General features: G+C 36.5%; 2 protein-coding genes across 2 annotated transcripts in view; both read right to left on the bottom strand.

Annotated features, from left to right (window-relative positions):
• Positions 1-41: 41 nt before the first annotated feature.
• On the bottom strand, positions 42-22,037 carry LOC115813742 (inter-alpha-trypsin inhibitor heavy chain H3). Its single transcript, XM_030776340.1, has 29 exons — positions 21,944-22,037; positions 17,843-18,006; positions 17,616-17,720; positions 17,049-17,211; positions 16,603-16,713; positions 14,798-14,926; positions 14,536-14,652; positions 14,136-14,304; positions 13,683-13,793; positions 13,341-13,522; positions 12,479-12,658; positions 11,192-11,316; positions 9,858-10,048; positions 8,418-8,447; positions 7,997-8,026; positions 7,573-7,602; positions 6,725-6,754; positions 6,304-6,333; positions 5,880-5,909; positions 5,456-5,485; positions 5,032-5,061; positions 4,013-4,039; positions 3,536-3,583; positions 2,329-2,382; positions 2,092-2,196; positions 1,779-1,956; positions 1,082-1,230; positions 458-551; positions 42-329 (listed from the first exon to the last, which is right to left on the bottom strand). The coding sequence occupies exons 1-29, from the start codon at positions 22,016-22,018 to the stop codon at positions 215-217; spliced, it is 2,832 nt and encodes a 943-aa protein (XP_030632200.1). The 5' UTR covers positions 22,019-22,037; the 3' UTR covers positions 42-214.
• Positions 22,038-23,294: 1,257 nt separating this feature from the next.
• LOC115813745 (inter-alpha-trypsin inhibitor heavy chain H3) overlaps positions 23,295-24,705 on the bottom strand; it is a 36,812-nt gene continuing 35,401 nt past the window's right edge. Inside the window, exons 24-26 of the mRNA XM_030776348.1 lie at positions 24,334-24,482; positions 23,719-23,803; positions 23,295-23,583 (exon numbers count right to left, since the gene is read on the bottom strand). Coding sequence (XP_030632208.1) covers positions 23,469-23,583; positions 23,719-23,803; positions 24,334-24,482 — 349 coding nt within the window. The 3' untranslated portion in view covers positions 23,295-23,468. The remainder of the gene's footprint in view (positions 23,584-23,718; positions 23,804-24,333; positions 24,483-24,705) is intronic.

Raw genomic sequence — 24,705 nt, 5'->3', positions numbered from 1 at the left:
TCAATATTTGTTAGGATTCAAGAAACGTTTTTGACAGAGCACAAGCTTGTACAACTTTTTATTTTGGAAAATAAACTTGTTCATTTTTTAAATGTGATGACCACACTTCCTTTGGAGATTGAAATTGCAGATTGAAGAAGATTTGAGAGCAAGACTGCAGAATGCATGGGCTGAAAAAGCATGATCATGATTTGGATTAATATGCTGCGGTCCCCTATAGACTGGGCACAGTGAAGTCAGATAGCTCCCCTTGCATAGCAACCTGAAACGGCACCAACCAGCAGCCCACTCTCGGTGCTGAGTGGATACTATAGTCTGTGGCCGTGTTCCTATAATTCAGGACAACAGACACACATTGAGAACAAGAAGAACAGCAGATGATAAATTTTATCAGGGCAAAAAAAAAGTGAAAATATGTATTAACTCAAACTGTCTCCACTTTTTAAACTGAACATACCAGGACACTCGGACTTCCTGACCCTGAATCTTCAGAATCTTCAGTATTGTTGAATGTGATTGTGTGACTGTTGTATATGCGACAGGAAGTGTTCCTGAAACAGCAGAAACAAAATCTCTGATTGGTAACAATAACCATAAAGAAATAATCACAACCAGTATGTAACTATACCTGTTTACGTTTTGTGTAGAACAATTCAAACATAGTTATTACATGTAATATCCGCACCATTAGGAAAACCTGCCACCAACACCATAACATTATTAAACTGTCATGTTTGGAGTTTGGATACGTCACCTACCAATAAGGCCTGATAAGAAAGGTTTTACTTGAGTGCTATCTAAGCTAAAAGAATCAGTGTAGTTTATATTATAGCAGTAATGTGAAATTTATTTTCTACACACTCCCATGTTTTGTAACTCGAATCTTCCCTATGTTTAGAAATATCATAACAATAACAATAACACGCAGAAGTGAGATGTTTTTGCCGTTCTTCTTTGTTGATTAGATGCAGTATTTCACTTTAACACTTGCAGCATTAGGATCAACTAATATGATTAACTTGATTAACTTCCACCATTGGTTACTCTGAATTGTATCATGGAAGATTTGAATGACACTTACCAAAAAGACCTGGTAAGGTGGTTTTACTTGGGCGCTGTCTAACTGCAGGCCATAGGAAACTATTCCCATCTTGTCCATGAAGGAGAATAACGACACGAGTGTTTCCCATGGAAACATCCATTTCTTTGTTCCTCAGGATCAGTGACACACTGAATGGGGAAAAAACATCCACTGGAATGATGACCAACCAATAGAATAAAACATCTCAACAGAGCTACTAAAATCCGAGGCAAAAACAGAAAGACACCAAAAAAGCCCGTAGGAAAAAAAGAGTGATCAAATTAATAAATAACATGCCAAAAACAGATCAGTTCATAACACTACATAAAGATCACTTGTACTTCCTACAAATTCACTCATATGTGTCAGGCCTCTGTCTCTACCTACTTTTCTCATGGTCAGTGAAAGCCAAGTTAGATCTGATTGGCTAATTGCCTGTTTCCCAATTACTGTGTGTGCCTGTCTTCAGTTTGTTTCCTCATTGTGTCTGTATATATATATATATATGTATATGTCGCTATGTTTTGCTGTCAGTACTGAGCCAGTCCTTGTTTGCCTAGTTGTCCTGTTAGCCTTGTTCCTTGTTAGCCTCGTTAGCTCCAGCTGTATCCAATCTCTTAGTTCATGACAATTTGACTGTTCTCTTGAACATGTATTCTGTCCATAAGTTGTCTGCACATGTGTGGTGGCACTTTACCTGTCTGTCTCATGAGTGGTAGGTTCCTGATTCCAAAGGAATTTCACAGCATTCTGCCCATCAGAAAAAATGATCTCACTGGTGCTCAGGGTCATGTGAAGATCAGTTTTGTAAAAAATGGTGATTTGTGAGAAACCAGTGCCACCAGACTCAATGAGCTCACCATTCATAGAGAAATCTTTACAGTGAGGACAGGCAGAACACACAAGAAAATACTGTCAATACATTATGAAAATAGTTCCCTGCAGAAGAATTAGTTACATCAAAGAACAAAAAGATAGGATGATTTAATAGATGAGTAGCAGTGACTCACCAGAGCTCGGGTCCTGTAGGAGTCTGAGCCTCTGGGATGCAGGAATGTCATAGCAGAGAGGTTCAGACTGATCCTGTGCTTGAATTAGGAATCGTACAGGGCTTGCTGTGAGAAGACAAGCAGAGAGGGAGAGATATACAAAAATGAGTATACGGCGTAATGCAAAATCAGAAATAAAGAGCACATTTAATATTTTTGCACAAATGTAAAGTAAATTGTTTCTAGATGGTACTATACCATATAGAACAGTGGTTGTTGGTGGAGCATGTGTTGGATGAAAAATTCTGGAGTCTGTATCGTTGTATCAACACAAGAATCAGAAATCAAAGCATGAAAATAGTCACATGTACGATCCATTAGACACACACAAAAGGAATCATATCACCTGTATGCACCATTACTATATGAACTATATCATATCTCATATACTATATCATATTACAGAATTTGGAGAATACAGAGAGAGAGCTTAAGTATGCTGAAATAAATATACACTACGGTGTAAAATGAACAACTATCAAAAACATGACAGAGGATACTCTGTCACAGAATATTTAATGTTTGTGCACAAATACATAAGAGATAAGGAAAAAAATATATATATGTTCATCAATGCACTCAACGGAAAACTGTACTACACTGTTTAAAGCAGTGGTCTCTGTTGTCAGAAAGCCTCAAAGTTGGCTCAAAAAATGTTGAACATGGACATGGGACATGGGCCTTTGATTAAGTACTGCACTGACCCCCTTCATCATTGCTGCTAATGCTGTACCTTATGTTTACAGTCACAGCAATTATGTTTACTTTTTTTTTTACAGCGATTTATGTGTACACTACAGCAGATTTTTGTAATGTAGAACTGTCTGACTTAGTAATTTTGTGTCAGAATTCTTGCACTGTCTTGCTGTGTGTATATATTTGCACACGTGCTCTTTACGTAGTCTTGTGTAGGGCCTGTGTTGTCACAGTTCTGTGTATTCTCATGTGGCTCTGTGCTGTGTTGTTGTATGTAGCACCATGGTCCTGGAGGAATGTGGTTTCATCTCACTGTGTACTAGCTGTGTATGGTTGAAATGACAATAAAGCCTACGTCTATGTCTGTGTGAAAGTTTTAAAATCCATTTTTGAAGGAAAAGTGCTAATACTTTTGCTCTCATTTCCTTTGTGTACAAGTAGAAGCATAATTTTGAGCGTGAGCTGCTCTGAGATGATCCCAATAATAGTGATTAATGATTAGACAGAAGGGAGTCACCTTTAACAAGCACTACATAGTTACAGGAAGGTGTGGAGTTCAAAACATTGTTGTACAAACCCTTCTCAGCTCCTGTTCTTTTTAATGAGTATACAGATTTAGACTGCAAACCTTGCTTGTGAATTCAGATACAATTATGTACTTTTGAGGTGTCTGTCAGCATGTTAGCATGCATGCTTGTCATGTGCTTACCATCAAGGATCACAGGACTATTCTGATTGAGACCATCCAGTGATCCACCTGCAACATTTTAAAAGAAGGAATAACATCATTATAACACTGACAAACAACAAGATGTAAAAATGCACTTTAGCTACATGACTATAGTATTACTTATATAGTGTGCTTAGTGTTGTAGAAATTATGTAAAAGTTTACTCCCTGTCCAGTGATTACCTCTTCTATGGTTTTCTAAGTGCATAACTGGCATAGCTATGGTGTTGTAAACATCTGACTGGTGTTCGAATAACTAAACTGCACACTCAAATAACTTATATCAAAGGAAATTGTACATTTGTTAAATATGATGAAACCTTAGGATAAAGATGACAAACTGGAAGAATGTTTTTTACTTGTTTTTTTTTTTTTAAAAAAACAACAAACAAAGACTGTTCTGCAAAATCAAGCTAGCATGTATCTTCATCAATGAATCAAATAATAAGTCTTGTACCTTTGATTCTCCTTTGATGACCAGGAGCTAGTTGTGGGAAAATCAGAAAATTGCTGTCAAGAATGATCTGGTGCATTAAATGCTCATTAATACAGTACAATTCACATTATGTGAGAAACCGAAAGGACATTGGATGCTCTGTTCCATTTCACACAGTGAGCAAAAACTGTGTGAACCTTTACTATCTGTAACCATTTCTGTGACATAGCTTACTGCTGTAGTCTTACCACTCCAGAATCCCCCAGTTTAATGTTTGAGGACAGTGACAAAGTGCACATTGTTCATTTTTTACCACCAGTGATCAAGATTATAGCTTGAAGTCTCAGAACTGGAGACATTAAGAGCACTTAGCTGCCATTGTTGCTTGAATACCAACAGAAATGTGATTTCTCCAGTGAGCCTGCCATCCGAGGGGCCTTAAACCTCAACCTGCTTTCACACTTTCCCTATAAAGCTGTATCTTTGCCCAAACGAATATATTTCAAGACTTTCAGACTTGGGGCTTTACTGGACTCTTAATTCTGTGTGGTGGGTGATTCTTTCCTATCCTCTATCCCTCTGTGTTTATCACCTTTATTTACCAAAGATGGTTCGTATGCCTGACAAGTGTCTGTATGATTGAAGCATTGCTTTATACTGAGCCTTTTAGAACAGCAATAGCAATGTGTGTGTATTCTGACTTTTTGTGTGTATGCTGTAGCAAAATAAGCATTTCAGTGAAGAAATGCTTTGTGCAGTTTTTATGTCATATTTTTTAATCAGCCAAACTTAATAATACAAAAGACTGAAGCATTCCTTTAAACAAACTTGTTGTGGGATGTTGTAATACCACAGCTATCATAAGAAGATAAAAGATGGATATGATTTATAATGTACAAATAAAGTTTGTACATAGAGCATCTCTATCAATACAAGAACAGTCAGTCTTTCAGTAACTCTATCAGTAATCTCTCAAGAACTTTTCATTTGCCACCATTATTATCACAATAAGTATACAAAATGAAGGCTGATTGACCTACCGCCAGGCCTATGGCTCATCTGTACAGTTGCTTCATGAAAATAAGAGATGCATTTATGTTGAGTTAGACTTTTAGAATTAGACAATACTTTTGTACTGAATGATGTCAGTTCCATGCATGCATATGCTAACTGAATAATGTAACAAATGCTATGAATCAACAGTGAGTGTAATGAAATGTTGAATGATGACTAGTCCTGTCCAGTTTACTATTCTTCCATGAACAAGAATAGTAGCCTATGATAAATAGACCTATGTTATTTTAAAAATGAACATGAGGCCACCTTCATTAAAAACAAATAACTCTATTTACACAAGGTATTTAATACAATATTGAAAGAATTTAAAAGGCATTATGGGCCTTTTCATTTGCCACCATTATTATCATCACAATAAGTATACGAAGTGAGGGCTGATTGACCTACCGCCAGTACCAAGGAGGTTAGGTACAGGTCCTTCATGAAAATAAGAGATGCATTTATGTTGAGTTAGACTTTTAGAATTAGACAACACTTTTGTGCTAAATAATGTCAGTTCTATGCATGCATATGCTAACCGAATAATGTAACAAATTCGATGAATCAACAGTGAGTGTAAAGAAATGTTGAATGATGACTAGTCCTGTTCAGATTATTATTCCTCCATGAACAAGAATAGTAGCCTATGATAGATAGACCTATGTTATTTTAAAAATGAACATAAGGCCACCTTCATTAAAAACAAATAACTCTATTTACACAGGGTTTTTAATACAATACTGAAACAATTTAAAGGGCATTATGGGCCTTTTCATTTGCCACCATTATTATCATCACAATAAGTATACAAAGTGAAGGCTGATTTACTTACTGCCAAAATTATGGAGGTTATGTACAGCTGCTTAATGAAAATAAGAGATGCATGTATGTTGAGTTAGACTTTTAGAATTAGACAACACTTTTGTGCCAAATAATGTCAGTTCTATGCATGCATATGCTAACCGAATAATGTAACAAATTCTATGAATCAACAGTGAGTGTAATGAAATGTTAAAAGATGACTAGTCCTGTTCAGTTTATTATTCCTCCATGAACAAGAATAGTAGCCTATGATAAATAGACATATGTTATTTTAAAAATGAACATGAGGCCACCTTCATTAAAAACAAATAACTCTATTTACACAGGGTATTTAATACAATATTGAAAGAATTTAAAAGGTATTATGGGCCTTTTCATTTGCCAGCATTATTATCATAACAATAAGTATACAAAGTGAAGGCTGATTTACTTACTGCCAAAACTATGGAGGTTATGTACAGCTGCTTAATGAAAATAAGAGATGCATGTATGTTGAGTTAGACTTTTAGAATTAGACAACACTTTTGTGCCAAATAATGTCAGTTCTATGCATGCATATGCTAACCGAATAATGTAACAAATTCGATGAATCAACAGTGAGTGTAATGAAATGTTGAAAGATGACTAGTCCTGTTCAGTTTATTATTCCTCCATGAACAAGAATAGTAGCCTATGATAAATAGACCTATGTTATTTTAAAAATGAACATGAGGCCACCTTCATTAAAAACAAGTAACTCTATTTACACAAGGTATTTAATACAATATTGAAAGAATTTAAAAGGCATTATGGGCCTTTTCATTTGCCACCATTATTATCACAATACGTATAAAAAGTAAAGGCTGATTGACCTACCGCCAGTACCAAGGAGGTTAGGTACAGGTCCTTCATGAAAATAAGAGATGCATTTATGTTGAGTTAGACTTTTAGAATTAGACAACACTTTTGTGCCAAATAATGTCAGTTCTATGCATGCATATGCTAACCGAATAATGTAACAAATTCTATGAATCAACAGTGAGTGTAATGAAATATTAAAAGATGACTAGTCCTGTTCAGTTTATTATTAGTCCATGAACAAGAATAGTAGCCTATGATAGATAGACCTATGTTATTTTAAAAATGAACATAAGGCCACCTTCATTAAAAACAAATAACTCTATTTACACAGGGTATTTAATAGAATACTGAAACAATTTAAAAGGCATTATGGGCCTTTTCATTTGCCACCATTATTATCATCACAATAAGTATACAAAGTGAAGGCTGATTTACTTACTCCCAAAAATATGGGAATTCCTTGAAGATGCTTCACAAAAATAAGAGATGCATTTATGTTGAGTTAGACTTTTAGAATTAGACAACACTTTTGTGCCAAATAATGTCAGTTCTATGCATGCATATGCTAACCGAATAATGTAACAAATTCTATGAATCAACAGTGAGTGTAATGAAATATTAAAAGATGACTAGTCCTGTTCAGTTTATTATTAGTCCATGAACAAGAATAGTAGCCTATGATAAATAGACCTATGTTATTTTAAAAATGAACATAAGGCCACCTTCATTAAAAACAAATAACTCTATTTACACAGGGTATTTAATAGAATACTGAAACAATTTAAAAGGCATTATGGGCCTTTTCATTTGCCACCATTATTATCATCACAATAAGTATACAAAGTGAAGGCTGATTTACTTACTCCCAAAAATATGGGAATTCCTTGAAGATGCTTCACAAAAATAAGAGATGCACGTATGTTGAGTTAGACTTTTAGAATTAGACAACACTTTTGTGCCAAATAATGTCAGTTCTATGCATGCATATGCTAACCGAATAATGTAACAAATTCTATGAATCAACAGTGAGTGTAATGAAATGTTGAAAGATGACTAGTCCTGTTCAGTTTATTATTCTTCCATGAACAAGAATAGTAGCCTATGATAAATAGACCTATGTTATTTTAAAAATGAACATGAGGCCACCTTCATTAAAAACAAATAACTTTATTTACAAAGGGTATTTAATACAATATTGAAAGAATTTAAAAGGTATTATGGGCCTTTTCATTTGCCACCATTATTATCATCACAATAAGTATACAAAGTGAAGGCTGATTTACTTACTGCCAAGAATATGGGAATTCCTTGAAGATGCTTCACAAAAATAAGAGATGCATGTATGTTGAGTTAGACTTTTAGAATTAGACAACACTTTTGTGCTAAATAATGTCAGTTCTATGCATGCATATGCTAACCGAATAATGTAACAAATGCTATGAATCAACAGTGAGTGTAATGAAATGTTAAAAGAAGAATGGTCCTGTTCAGTTTATTATTCCTCCATGAACAAGAATAGTAGCCTATGATAAATAGACCTATGTTATTTTAAAAATGAACATGAGGCCACCTTCATTAAAAACAAATAACTCTATTTACACAGGGTATTTAATACAATATTGAAAGAATTTAAAAGGCATTATGGGCCTTTTCATTTGCCACCATTATTATCACAATACGTATACAAAGTAAAGGCTGATTGACTTACCGCCAAAACTATTGAAGTGCTGTGCAGTTGCTTCATAAAAATAAGAGATGCATGTATGTTGAGTTAGACTTTTAGAATTAGACAACACTTTTGTGCTAAATAATGTCAGTTCTATGCATGCATATGCTAACCGAATAATGTAACAAATTCGATGAATCAACAGTGAGTGTAATGAAATATTGAAAGATGACTAGTCCTGTTCAGTTTATTATTCCTCCATGAACAAGAATAGTAGCCTATGATAAATAGACCTGTTATTTTAAAAATGAACATGAGGCCACCTTCATTAAAAACAAATAACTCTATTTACTCATGGCATTTAACACAATATTGAAAGAATTTAAAGGCCATTATGGGCCTTGTTGTTATATAGGCCATATGATTTTTCATTATAAATGGGTCAAATCAAAAAAATAATACTGATGATAGAGGCAGTGAAATGTGATGAGACAATATTTTTATGAATGACTTAATTTAGATAATTGAGTTAAATATGATACCAGTATCTATTATCTTTGCATATTCATTTCTTATCCCAGAATTTGGCCATGGCAATTAAAATACATGGAAATTGTTGAGAATTTTAAATTGAGGTCATGACAGTTTGTAAATCACTTTTCACAGGAATAATGGGCTTGTCATTGTGGGTAACTGTGGGTAACTGCCAGAGGTAATTAATGTTATTTCAGTATGTCACAATTCCTGCCATCAGCTGACTGACTTTGTACAGTGCAATAAACCTATTCAACACTTTCTTGGGATTAAGATCCATTATGCTACAACACCATACTTTCCACTTTAACCACCATAGCAATTACAATTACTCAGGACTTGACAGACTGCTTTAACTGTTACAAGTTAAAAATTACAAGTTCAGTCTTTTAAACCCAGCAAAAAGATTGCTGTCAAACTTCTTTTGTAGTTTGTTTTCATAATTCATGTTAATTTTTTATATTTATTTTCATTATAGGGCTTTACAACTTTATTGTAAATTACCTTTTTAATGTTCATTTTAAGCTCCTTGTTTTAACTTGTTTGTTTGTTTCTTGCTTTATATTTTGTTTCATGGTAAAGCACCTCAGTAGTTGTAGGTCCTCATGTCCAGAGGAACCGATACACCAACTACAAAAGTCAGTATCTGAACATTAAATAAAGTAATGCATATGATTACTGTAGTAGATCTAAATGAGACAAATATTCACTTGTTTTGTTGAATCACAGCTCTCAAACTGGCTCATTTTAGGGGAATTTTGGGTGATGGTTTAGTGTGAAGAGAAGATGTGTCTTGGAAGGGCATAGATGGTTTAGATGTACAGTGAGTTTGACTGCATTGTTGACCAGGGGGTGACTTACAATAATTATGCTCCTGTAACCTAGTGTTTGGTGTTCTTTTGTTGCATTTGTCTTCTTTTGTAACAAAGAGAAATGATCACATTGTACCTGAGAGACGTCGACTTGTTTTTGTTCTTGTCTCTCCTTTTCTTTCCTTGGGTTTGTGGGCAACCTGAATGTCTTCTTCCTGGGGCTTGGTGACCACCATAGAGGTCAATGGCGTCACAAAGTTATATTCTAGAGAGAGATCCAGGGCTTCTTTTCTCACTGTTTCTTTCTCCTGTGCTTCCAACATCAGTCTAAGACAAGGAAAAAAATTTATATATATATATATACACACACACAGTTTTGGTCAGAAGTTTACATACACTCATCATGGACCTTAATGGCATGGCAATATTGGGCTTTCAATGATTCCTTTGAACTGTGAATGATTGTACAACATGCATCTTTAATAGAAAAAAACAAGAATATGGTGCAGAAGTTTAATTTATTTTGGATTTTCTGAAATCAACACAGGGTCAAAATTATACATACAGGGTCAAAAATATACATACAGCACACCTAGTATTTGGTTAAATGTCCTTTAGCAAGCTTCACCTTGACCAGACACTTTTGGTAGCCATCAACAAGCTTCTGGCATAACTCTGGCTGGATATTTGACCACTATTCTTGACAGAATTGGTAGAGTTCAATTAAATTTGTTGCTTTCCTGGCACGGACCCGACTTTTAAGCTCAGTCCACATATTCTTGATGGGGTTGAGGTCAGGACTTTGGGAAGGCTATTCCAAAAGCTTGATGTTAGCCTGCTTTATCCATTCCACAACCAGCTTTGATGTGTGTTTGGGGTCATTGTCCTGTTGGAACACCCAGTTGTGTCCAAGTTTCAACTGTCTAGCTGATGGCTTGAGGTTATGCTGAAGAATTCTGAGGTAATCTCCCTTCTTCATTATTCCATCCACTTTTTGCAATGTGCTAGTTCCACTGGCAGCAAAACAGCCCCAGAGAATGATGCTACCACCACCATGCTTGGTACAGTGTTCTTAGGGTCGAATGCCTCACCTTTACTCCTCCAAACATACCTCTGGTCATTGTGGCCTTTGTCTCATCCGACCGTAAAACTAATCTAACTGAGTGTATGTATATTTTTTACCCTATATGTATAATTTTGACCCTGAGTTGATTTCAGAAAACCCAAAATAAATTAAAACTTGTGAACCATATTCTTGTTTTTTTTTTTCTATTAAAGATGTATGTTGTACAATCATTCTGCCCCAGAGAAAGAACAGTTCAAAGGAATCATAGAAAGCCCAATATTGCTTTGATATTCATGTCCACAATGAATGCATGTAAACTTCCAACCGCAACTGTATATATATATTGCTGTCACACCTGTATTTACATGAACACTTCGCATGCAATTATATGTAGGCTCACTCACTCCTTCTCCAAAAGCTGCTTTACTGTAAGGTAGGCCCAAAGTCGTTCAATGAAATCTTCAAACCCAGTCAAGTTACTAAGAATGGTTGGATCAATGGTGTCATGATATTCCATCCTTTTGCTTTTCTGGAAAAAAACATACATGAAGCTATCATACAGAACTTTGTGCAACACATCATTCTGACTGAGGTGTATTACACAGTTACAGCAGGAAGCTAACAACACTTGATTATCTTAGCTCCTGTGCAAGCAGCAAGCAAGTGTACTCAGTCAATATGTTCAGTGTAAGTTGTTTTGCACACTTGTATGAAAAGATAATGGGTATGTAGATGAATAAGTTATGTAGCTGAATTTCTTCTTAGCAATAATTCAAGTGGATTCATTCATGGACACTGTTTAATGGAATTAGGTTAGCTTTCACCAGTTAGCTTTCAACAATGAATTTTGAATTAAATATGTATTTGAGTTGAATGAAGTTTTATGTACTATCAGTTTTTATGTACTTTTACTGATCCACTATTTTGATTGCACAGAAGCATCCACATACCTAGCTTTAATGAGGTATGTTTACAACTAATCATACAGCATTCCAAAAGCAGTGGATATGCTGCATGCCATTATCACAATATTGTTGTGCCCATTAAGCTGGGCCCACTGAACATTGCGTTGATGTGCATGAATGCTGTGTAATTATATCTACTGAGCAATTAAACAAAGCACTACCAAATGTTCTGGTTGAGCACATAGCTTGATTATTTTTTGCTTTTTTGGCAATATGTGGTAATTCTCTGTAAAATATGATAATACTGATCTCTTGGTGCAATAACATTTTATGAACCACTAACTGATGGACAATTTTTGCAGAGGTGTAACATATCTGTTTTGAGAAATCATCCATAATATTTATTAAGCAAGCAGAAGCTAGCCTGTTCTTCACACTTAGAATGAGAAATTGAGTTTTGTACATATCATATCTTTGTAAAAATAAATGTCACTGATAAATTGTAGGCCTTTTGTCACAAACAACCAACAAACTAAACAACAACCTTAGGTCCCTCTGATGGAATAGCAATTGATACACATATAAAATAGCCAAACTTACAGACTGTCTTTTAAGTTAACTAGATAAACAGTATACCTGTAGTCAAAGTAGATATGGCAATGCTGGCTGTGAGATACAGTTATGCATGAGTTTGGAGAAGGAAACAATGTTAGCATTAGAAGTCGTTACTTTTTCATGCTGCTTACTATGTTGTTTAGCCCAATCAGCAGATCGATGTGAACTTACTGATGTTGCAGTGATCTCATTGGTGAAGAGGTCCAAACTGTTGTCTGTGAGCAGTCCAGCCACCACAATCTCCGATCCATTGTAATACTGGCTGAAATTGGTTTGTGTCACATTTGCCGCCCCAGTATAGGTTATGTGTATATCTGTCAGTAGTGGCGTGGCCACTTCCTCATAGAATCCCTGTCAAAAACAGATATCCACATATTTCAGTCTGTGCACCCTTCATCTTTACTGAATATCCTAATGCATCTCAGAATATTAATTATAATCCATATTAGTTATAGTCCGTTATAATTATTCTGTATTAATTTTGCTACATGACACAAATAGAGTACAGAGGGATGAGAAGAGCACAAATACTTCTTTTCAGTCCTGATTTGGGACATATTTGTATGTGGCACAAAATCCTATTCCAAGGCATAGATTTTTTTTACAATATGGATGACATAAAATCAAATCCAAATGGATAAAATGTGTAATGTGTCCTAAGTTTTACTGATTCATTCTTTTTCTTTTCATATTGTCTGCCTTATCATCACCATCTGACAATCTGCACTGGACCTAAGCTGTAACTCAGATCTGAAAATAAGAACAGAACCACCAGGTGATGGCTGGTGTAACAGGACAAAGTACTTGATGGGACATTACAGATGGATAATAGTCTTTCATTTCTTGTTCATATATATATGTGGGCTGGTGCAGTTCATGGTGAACTGGATAAATGTTTATTGATTTACATGAACAAATTAACATGAACAATCAGACAAAAAATATGACTGAGGCAAGAGTTTAAACAACCATGAAATTGTGGCTTAATTGCTTTGAAGGGACTTTTCACATGCTCAGTGAGAATCCCTGTTACCTGAAGTTGCTGATCAGCATCTGAGTCCTCATAAATCCTGCGTGCCACACCGTCATTTTCCATGGCCATTTTCTTTAAAAACTCAAAACTTACATCAAATCCAAATCCCAGGCAGTACAAGGGGAATTTTCCCTGAATGGCTTTCTTCACATTGTCCTGTATTTTACCAATGTTGGTCTCACCTAGTAAGGACCGAATCAAAATACTTACTCCTAAGCAAGAGAAGCTAAGTTGTGTGTGTGTGTGTGTGTGTGTATGTGTATGTGTGTGAGTTTGAGTATTACAGTGTCATTGTTAACAATGTGAATGGGTGTAAAGAATTTGTGAGGGCTTTATTAGTACCTGTGTTGGGCTCTCCATCTGTAAGAAGGATTAGGATGGAGGCAGAGTCCTCTTGTGGGTGTCTGTTGATCATCTCCACCCCTTTCAGCACAGCAGCATTTATATCAGTAGCTGAGAGAATAATGATATACATGTCAAATCACGCACCGCTATCCTCACCTGGACCATTTATCTCTTTATCCTATAAAATGATTCATGTATCCATAAGATTTTCAGTCTGTTTGCCTTTTCTCTTAACGTATTTTCAGCAGCATTGTATGTTTTCTGTGATGACTGTCTAGTCCTCTTCAGTTCTCCCAAATTGTTGTCAGAAGCACAGAGCAATCATTTGCAGTCTAACTGCTCCTTCTCTTCATTGCTCTACTGCTCTGATCATCATATCTCAGCCCCTGTGACAGTTCAGCTAAATTCTAATGGAAAGAGTTTCTTTAGTTACAATCAGAAGGATCTTACATCCTCTAGCAGTGATCTGTCTCACAAACTTCTTGGCATCCTCCACGTTGCTTTGTGTGGCCTTGAGGAGTTCTGGTTTCCAGGTATCCACTCTACCTTTGAAAGTAATTATGCCAAAGTGGTCATCTTCAGAGAGATCTCCCAAGATCCTTAGCATTGCCACACGAGTCTAAAATCACAGGACACATAAGTAAATCAGTTTTGATTTCCTTCCCGTAAATACTTTCATCTCTAAAGCCCTTTGTATTTGTTTTCTGAAGATCTGGGTTTGTACATTTTACATAGTCCTTGAGATAGGTGCAAAAATCTTGCAGAAACATTTTGTGGTGCATGCAGTCCAGCTCTGGAAACTTTGCTTCAAATCAGCAAATCTACAGCATGCACAACAATCATAAATTACCTGTTCTATTTTCCGGCCACTCATGGAGCCACTTCGATCAATGACAAAAACCACATTTTTGGGGATCCGTTGGACATCAGTGGGTGCAAAGTAATGGACAAAATGACCTTTTGATACCTGATGTTAAGAGGAATTGGCGTGGAAATCTTTTCAATAGAAATGTTCAACACACATCACATTTATTACAGAAACATAGATTTCTACAATCAATCTGTTCCTCAGACCTTGTGGTAATGATTCCATAAAGATCAGATGACCTTACCCTTAGTTCTCCTTTGGATTTCTCTCGGTCAACATCATATAAGATGATCATGTCACCATTTAAGCCATTTTTTCCACAAACTTTACATTTTTTCTGTTGTTCACGAGTGGGATAGAATTTCACCCAAGCCTGAAATGAAAAGAATGAATCCAGATCAAAGCACTAAAACCAGTTTGTGTAGCTTTAAAAGAACCCAGCTTATTCCTCTTATATGCTCAAAATTTGTGTTTAAACTTTTCCTTTATCATTTTAAAAAATGTTCCTTTATCACTTTAAATACATCTAGTTGTGTTACCTGTAATAGGCTATTATAAAATCCCTCCATGGAATGAATATCTTTTCCTGCCTAAGTGGAAAGTGCTCTGGTGACAGAAGTAAGCAATCAGATATGTCTGTACGGCACTGATTATTTTAGGCGCATGGCCATGAAGTTGAAAAAACACTGGAAACACCAAGGACAAAGTGGTTGTATTCGAAAAACAGCTAAAAGTTTTAAAAATCAAAGCATTGGTTCATGAATTTCTGAGAGCCCTACACCTCTGTGATTGAGTCTGAACAAAGACTATTTGTTGTTGGCTTCACAATAGCCGATGTTTACGATAGGGCTGCTACTCAGAGACCGCAGTCAGTAGTTATGGCTTCAGCCTTGTACCACCAACCTTTGGTGAGCAACATGCCTTGGAAAGTGAACTAAAGATGTGGATTAACAGCACAATTGTCAGGATGTGTTTTGAGGGAGTGAAGTTTACTTGCAGCATTACCCTTTACTGATTCATATGGATAAATATTAAAATACCTGGACAGAGCCATTGTAGCCTTCACCCCTGTCTGCTACCGTACACAGATTGCATTGAACCATTAAAGCGGGAGCAGAGGGGATGGCTCAAGCTACTTGTTGGTTGATAGAAGAGCACTCAGAATTACAAAAAATAAAGTCAATATTGCGAGGGAAAAAAGTCAGAAAGTGTGAGAAAAAAAGTCAGTGAAACGAAGTTGGAATTCTGAAAAGTTTAGTCACAATTAAGCCACTATATAAGCAATTAAGCAATTTTTTTTTAACGTGGCCAAACTAGGCTTCCACAGCATTATGTATGTGCACATGGCCCTGCAGTCTCATGCCCTTTTATCGGGCTTGGCAGGGCTTTTACCTATGCACATTAGGAACAACTGGCACACGCTTTCAGTTTATTAAGACAATGGGATTCATCATCATAAGAAAAAAGATGCGAACAATTCTGCGGTGTAAGAACACGTCATGAATCTGACGTAGACTTTTTCTTAGGACTGTTCTCGAGAACAAATTTAAGTAAAAACTTTGGAGGATATTGGTGAATGATCCAGATTGGGTTCCAAGATCATAAGGGTCCAAACACATGGCAAATTTGTCTCAGAAATGGCCTCATGAATAACTCAATGAAGTGAAACACTTCCATAGCCTTCCAAAATGTATAGAGAGCAACGAACATTTCCATCTCTTTCATCTCTCATTTATTTAAAAAAAGTTTAAAACCTGTATAAGAAATTCTAGGGAAAACTGAAACTGTTTCAAGGACATACCACAGCCAACTCCTAATTGGTTAAACATTTTATTTATCAGTGGGGTTTTCATTGCTTTGTCATGCCTTGTCTAACGTGTCTAATCTTGTTTTGTCAGGTCTAACTTGTAAATATTAGGAATTTTCTAATGAGTTGGATGACTGATTCACCTGACTAAGTCCAAAGCACTGAAACAATGCATTCTGATTTTAAATTTGTACAATTTACTAGTGTAAGTCCTTACAGAATAACTTAATTCCATACTGTACCTCTGGGCCACTACGTGTGGTTGTGACTGCATCTGTCAGCTCATTAGTACTCAGTCCTCCTTTTACCTCCAGGAGGGAAATGCCTGGACTCTCATGAATATAAACATCAATCTGATACAGAGACAAACCAGAAACAGGCTTATTGCCCAAGCAATAGTCATTTCTTATATCAAATATCATATATGTCCAGTATATTTATATGGAAATGCTGGTTGCTTATGTAATCTTTGCTTGCCTCTCCATAACATTTTGACTGTAAAACATATCTAAGAAATAACATTATGTCTGATTATATGCATAATAATTTCTCAATAGTATTATATTTTCAAAGTCCAATAAAGAATGAATGGAAACCAGACTGAGATGTGACATGAAATCTTGGACTGTCTTACTTTGTATGTGGTGCTACACACAAGATATGTAAAGCTGTTGTTTATGTGACATACCTTAAAATCTGCCACAGGCTGTGTTGGTTGGGCATTGATGAGTAACTCATATTTGCCCAGACGACGCTTAAGCAGTTCCTCATAGGTCAGTTCAAATGTCACCTTACTGAGTGCAGCCACTGTTACTGAGGTTTTAAAGTCCTCTAAGGTCCTGCCCACAGAGCTATAGGAAAGCTAATATAATGATACTTGCATCATAATGCATGGACAGAAGTATTATATGACAGTGAATCCAGTGTAAAAAGCTAAAAAAAAAAACCCTCTTTAATAAAGTCTCACACATTTTTTATTGATAATATTATACATGAAATGAATCAACAGCAAAACCAATGCCTATAGTTTCTCATTGCTTAAACTTTTAAGACAATGCCCCCGTCAAGACAATTATTTAAAAGTCTTAAGTGAAGCTGGAATTTTCATCATCGTGTACGTAAACACAAACACTGTGACATGAAGATTAAAAACATTACATACATTTTTGTAATATCTACTGTATGCTGCTCCACTAGGTTGGCTACAATTAAGGGGTTTCAGTACATCTGAAAACTGAGGAACAGAACACAGTACCTGACCAGTCCAGCACTTTGACCTCGAGACACTGCCTGGCTGTACTGCTGTTGAGCCTCCTCTTTCTGTTTAACAATCCCATCATATGTCTTCCCCTCAATGGTCCTGAGGAGGAGTGATGTGAAGAGGGCATCATTCTGCTTTTGTTTATGTGTGTTTGTGTGTGTGTGAGTGTGTGTGTGGACATGTATAATGTGTATAGATAGTGATTATTCTAATGGACTCACATTCTGAATTTGCTGATGAAAGCATTCTTGGGTATCTTCACCTGGAAATGAACTTCCTGAGATTCATTGAGGCTATTTGCCACACGACTGGTGATGACTGTGATAGCGTAGCGACTGGTTACTGTTGAGTTTATGTGGAAGCTGTATATGTCCACATCTCGTTGCTGCACAGAAAACACATAAAGAATTACAAAAAAGAAAAAGTGATCTGCTGTTGCAATATAACACTACACAGGATATCACTTCGATCCCCTGCAACTATCATAATAATCAATATACTGGGGGAAAAATCATTATTCTGAGCACTTAATAATAATTTGAAAATAACAGAAATTGGTAACTCAGCTGGCATCACAGAGTTAACACTTTTTGCCTTTCTAGTCAAACAGAATATTACCATTACAAAAAGAACTGGAAGTGAGAGAATTGATGATGATCTGAGACAAGCATAAGCATACAATTTGGTTTATTTCAGGCTTTGTCTGTACCATAAGCTGACTCTCTCCTATTCTCTCACCTTCACTCTTTAATGATTTCTCCAGACCACCCCAAACCTTACAAATTACCACAAATACAGTGTCAGTGTATGTAAGTATTGATTGCATGGCTGGTCATATCGTAGACAGCTGTCTGCTTTTGTTACCTTGCAGGTTATAGCCAATGGAAGCCCTTGGGGTATTGCTCTGACAAACCACCCATAACTCTCTGCATAACAACATAACTTAGTGTCCTAAAGTCTGCTGAGAGATGTAAAGGATATTCAGAATGATTTTTTAATACACTTAGGAGACTTTGTTGTGTATATAAACAGAGATATGGCAGTGCAGTGACTGATAAGTTGTGTTCTCCCGACTGCTCAACCTAAACATCTGGCTCGCAAAAATGTGTTTTTCAACTGGGATGAACCTAATTCTGGAATCACAGAGAATATTTCAGACCAAGTAGCACAGGGGCCAAAGGGGCCAAAGTTCTAAGCGACAGCTATCTTTTCTCCCTTCATCACCCAACGACCTTGAGGCCCTCTGATAAGAACTTGGCAGCTGTGCAGAGTGGACAAGAAGAAAGAAACAATAGCTGAATAGCCACGCTATTCAGAGAATGTTTCCGGTGCAAACAGCCATCATTCAGTGACTTTATATCATTTGAATGCATATGTGTTCTCATTACGTGTTCTCCTCAGATTTTGTTAATAACTAAAAGGCCTCCAAAACACCCAGCTAAAGTTTTTCTTGATGAGCTAAGCGCATTATTGTCTGTAATTCGTATGGATTTTGATTGTCTTATCATATCAGGGGATTTCAGCTTCCATACAGATAACCGGGAGAGTACTTAAACTAAGGAACAAAATGCACTACTTGATACTTTCGTCCTAACACAGCATGTACAGGGGCCAACTCACTCTTTTGGTCATACCCTGGACCTTGTCATCACAAAGGGTCTCAATATCTCTACAACTGTCAAGGACTTGGTCTTATCTGATCATTTCTTTGTGTTCTTTGATGTGTCTATGTCCCTACACATTCAAAGAAGATCTATGACTGCAAAAAAGAGAGTCTAAAATGATCACACAGGTGCTCTCTTTGAGCAGGCACTTTCAAGGATCTCAAGTCAACTGTCAGACTCTGTAGATGATTTGCTGAATTATTTCAATTAAAAAAGTAAATATTATGGATGACATTGCTCCAGTAGAAGTTAAGACAGTCATCAACAAACAGAAAACAAACCGTTAACCAACCGTTAAACTCCTGAAAAGAGAATGTAGGACGACTGAAAGAAAATGGCACAAACACAAACTCCAGTTTGTATCCATAAGAAATCCAAAAAGAGATGCTTCGCACATACGGCATAATCCTGAGATATGCAAAGCAAGACAATCTTTTTTCTCCAACATCATCAGTAGAAAATAAATACTATACTCATGTGCTTTTTGCAACTGTCGAAGTTAACTAACCCCCCTTCGCAGTTGGCATCTGAACTTCTCTCTGTTAATAAGTGCAACAAGTTTGCATCCTTTTTCAAAGGTAAAATTGATCAAATCAGGCAGAACATATCCTCTCAGTTACTAACAACTCAACACTGGAATTACCAGCAACAAAGAGAGAGGAACTAAACTTGATGTCAGAATTTAGTTTGATAGACAATGAAACGCTGGAAAAAACACTACAGAATCTCAACTCTTCCACGTGCTGCTTAGATACTTCACCTACCAACTTTCTCAAATATGTTTTTCACCTCATAGCAGCAGACATGTTTAAAATTGTAAATGTATCACTGCTGTCCGGCACATTCCTTAAGTCCCTGAAAACAGCTGTTATAAAGCCCCTACAAGAATAACCTTGATGCTTCCATACTGAACAATTACTGGCCCATATCCAGTCAACCATTTTCTGGCAAAGTCATTGAAAAAGTAGTTTTAATCAACTAACTGAATCCTTAACATCCAATGGGTATTTTGATGACTTTCAGTCAGGCTTCCATGTCAATCACAGCGCTGAAACAGCTCACATTAAGGTTTTAAATGATATATGCCTTAATGCCGATTCAGGCAAAACATCAGTCCTAATGTTATTGGATCGTAGTGCAGCCTTTGACACTGCTGATCATAGCATATTACTATACAGGCTGGAACATGGGGTTGGATTTTGAGGTACGGTTATCAAGTGGCTCAGATCATGCTTACAATACAGGAGCTTCTTTGTTGCCATTGGAAACTATACCTCAACACCAACATCTTTGACCTGTGGTGTCCCCCAGGGGTCAATCGTAGGCCTTTTATTATTCAACCTTTATATAATCATGAAAGACAATAAGATTTCTTATCATAGCTATGCTGATGACGCCCAAATTTACCTAGCCCTCTCACCTAAGGACTTTGGTCCCCTAGAATCTCTTTGTCAATGTGCTGACCAAATTAACAGCTGGATGTCTCAAGATTTCCCTCAGCTGAATAAGAACAAAACTGACATAATCTTATTTGGGAAAAACAAGGAGAGACTCAGGATTGCTACTCATCTTGACATAAAGGACTTAAAGCGAAAGACACTGTTAAAACCCTTGGTGTCTTAATTGACTGAAGTCTCAGTTTTAACAACCACGTGAAAGCAATATTAAATCAACTTTTTACCATCTCTAAAACATAGCTAAATGCCTTAGATGCCTTATGTCAAAACATGATTTAGAAAAACTCATTTATGCTTATATTTCCAGTAGGGTTGACTACTGCAATGGTCTTTTCACAGGCCTTTCTGAAAAAAAAAACTATCAAACGGCTTCAGCCTGCACAAAATGCAGCCACTAGAATTCTTACAAAAACTGAAAGAACTCTCCACATTACTCTGATACTTAAGTCCTTACACTCGCTTCCAGTAAGTCACAGAATTGACTTTAAAGCACTACCACTCGTTTATAAATTACTAAATGGGCCAGAACCAAAATACCTCTCAGATCTTTTTCAGCAGTACACACCTGCAAGACCTCTCAGATCACTGGAGAGAAATCTGTTAGTAATACCTACTGTCAGAACTAAACATGGTGAATCAGCTTTTAACTGCTATGCGACTCAGCTGTGGTACCAACTTCCTGATGACATCAAAGGTGCTCCGACTGTGGTATAGCCAGTTTCAAATCTAGACTTAAAACCCAACTGTTCTCAAATGCTTTTTGTTAACTGATCAAATGTACTCTACTTTTTCATTTTTTCCCCCTGTGTTCTTTTAGCTGGTCTTATGCACTCTTCCTTTTTAATCTTTTATTTTTCTGTGTTCTTTCAACTGTTTTAACGCTCTCTACTGGTTTTTAATCTCTAATTGTTCTGTGTTCTTTTATCTGTTCATTTGTAAAGCACTTTCACTTACTATTGTGTATGAATTGTGCTATATAAATAAACTTACCTTGCCTTGCCTTGCATTGTGCACTTAACTTTCAAACACACAACATTAAATATGATATCAGTCAGTGAAAAGTTTGGTTATTTGATAACAAATAGATGTTTACTTTATTCTGTTTTTTGATTTTCATGACTCATAGTAGAGCAATGTGTAGTTTGAATCACATTCTCATTCATGCCACTACTCTGATTCTTGTCATATCTCTTAAGCTTACCTTTGTCTTGGGTTCTGAGGTAACGGAGGCCAGGAAAAAACAAACAAGTGAGAGCCAGATCAAAGCTCGATCCATGGTGATCTGTGCAAGAATGGTTTCCTTCAAATAAATACAAGCCTTTTAAATCCCTGACAGGAGACTGATACTGGACACACTGCCCTGTGAATCATTGACCTTTCTGTATATTTCCAGCAATGACATAAACGAGTCCTTGTTTGTCTTTGTCCTCATTTTTGGGAGCACCTACTTTGCACTGACCTGAAGCTTTTGTGCAATTACCCCATCATAGCTATTGATACTTTCATACAAATGATGATTAAAATGATGGCACACTACATGCATTACAAGATATTGCATTTGTTGCCCTGTAATTACATACTGTAATATGGGTTTGTTTAACTGAAGTGTATTTAAAAAGAATGCAATGATGGGCACTCTGTGTAACAGTTGAGTCTCTTTGATCTCAGTGCCTAAACACATAGCACTATTAGCTTGTGCTGATCAAAAACAACAGGAAGAAATAAGCAAAAACAAAAGAAAAAATTCAATGCAGAACAAATCTATCTCTCTATGTGTGTGTGTGTTGGGGGGGTATATATATGTATTGACCCAAAACTCAAAACTTGATATGGTAATACCAAGTTGAGTGGTCTACATTCTTACCAAGTGTTATAAGGACAAGTGATTTTAAAGTCTGTCTAGTACCTACTGTAAGCTGATTGACTGATGGCGCCCAGTTTTTTTTTTCTTTTTAAATCTGACCAAAAATTTGTTGGACTGTTGGGACTGTAAACAAATATAGTGCATGCAAAGCTTTGGTTTCCCCACTGGCTGAAGAGTAATGTCCCTGGTATTGGGAGTAATTTAGCCAATTCCCAATTTTGCCCAATTTTGCATGTAGTCTCAGAGGAACATCTTAACCAAATTTGGTAAGGATGAGCCAAACAGCCAGGCTGACCACTGACTAATATGTTTGAAGGCGTATTGCTTAGAAGGTTAATTTTTTTTCCCGTCTATTTTGGGGTTGGAATTCCAGAGGTTCTTTCAGGTCAGTTCACTGATGATTTTACAAATGGCCCTGGACAATCAAACATATGTTTAACAATGCTTTCTGTCTGTGTGGCATGTGGTTCTGTCGGGGGGGGGGGGGGGGGGTCCTCAGAAGATTAATAATTTTTTGTCCTCCTTGCTTTTTTTTTTTTCATTTTTATCCACTTTTCAGCCAATTTTGTTGTTTCCAACCCCCTTGTCCTTCTGTTCCCCAGTTGTTTGCACAGCCCCCAGGAAGGCAAGGGACAGTGTAGACTACTATGTCTAATACTTGTTAGGATTCAAGAAACTTTGACAGAACACAAGCTTGTACAACTTTTTATTTTGGAAAATAAACTTGTTCATTTTTTAAATGTGATGACCACGCTTCCTTTGGAGATTGAAATTGCGGATTGAAGAAGATTGGAGAGCAAGACTGCAGAATGCATGGGCTGAAAAAGCAGTATCATGATTTGGATTAATATTCCACGGTCCCCTATAGACTGGGCACAGTGAAGTCAGATAGCTCCCCTTGCATAGCAACCTGAAACGGCACCAACCAGCAGCCCACTCTCGGTGCTGAGTGGATACTGTAGTCTGTGGCTGTGTTCCTATAATTCAGGACAACAGACACACATTGAGAACAAGAAGAACAGCAGATGATGCATTTTATCAGGTAAAAAAAAGAAAACTGAAAATATGTATTAACTCAAATAAACTGTCTCCACTTTTTAAACTGAACATACCAGGACACTCGGACTTCCTGACCCTGAATCTTCAGTATTGTTGAATGTGATTGTGTGACTGTTGTATATGCAACAGGAAGTGTCCCTGAAACAGCAGAAACAAAATCTCTGATTGGTAACAATAACCATAAAGAAATAATCACAACCGGTATGTAACTACACCTGTTTACCTTTTGTGGAGAACAATTCAAACATAGTTATTACATGTAATATCCATGGCATTAGGAAAACCTGCCACCAACACCATAACATTATTAAACTGTCATGTTTGGAGTTTGGGTATGTCACCTACCAATAAGGCCTGATAAGAAAGGTTTTACTTGAGTGCTATCTAAGCTAAAAGAATCAGTGCAGTTTATATTATAGCAGTAATGTGAAATTTATTTTCTACACACTCCCATGTTTTGTAACTCAAATCTTCCCTATGTTTAGAAATATCATAACAATAACAATAACACACAGAAGTGAGATGTTTTTGTCGTTCTTCTTTGTTGATTAGATGCAGTATTTCACTTTAACACTTACAGCATTAGGATCAACTAATATGATTAACTTGATTAACTTCCACCATTGGTTACTCTGAATTGTATCATGGAAGATTTGAATGACACTTACCAAAAAGACCTGGTAAGGTGGTTTTACTTGGGCGCTGTCTAACTGCAGGCCATAGGAAACTATTCCCATCTTGTTCATGAAGTAGAATAACGACACGACTGTTTCCCATGGAGACATCCATTTCTTTGTTCCTCAGAATCAGTGACACACTGAATGAGGAAAAAACATCCACTGGAATGATGACCAACCAATAGAATAAAACATCTCAAAAGATCAGTTCATAATACTACATAAAGATCACTTGTACTTCCTACAAATTCACTCATATGTGTCAGGCCTCTGTCTCTACCTACTTGTCTCATGGTCAGTGTAAGTCAAGTTAGATCTGATTGGCTAATTGCTTGTTTCCCAATTACTGTGTGTGCCTGTCTT

The sequence above is a fragment of the Chanos chanos genome, chromosome 6 (genome assembly GCF_902362185.1).
Source record: "Chanos chanos chromosome 6, fChaCha1.1, whole genome shotgun sequence".
NCBI classification, from domain to species: Eukaryota; Metazoa; Chordata; class Actinopteri; order Gonorynchiformes; family Chanidae; genus Chanos; species Chanos chanos.
The sequence above is the reverse complement of the archived record's forward strand: the minus strand, read 5'-3'. Positions and strand labels throughout refer to the sequence as shown.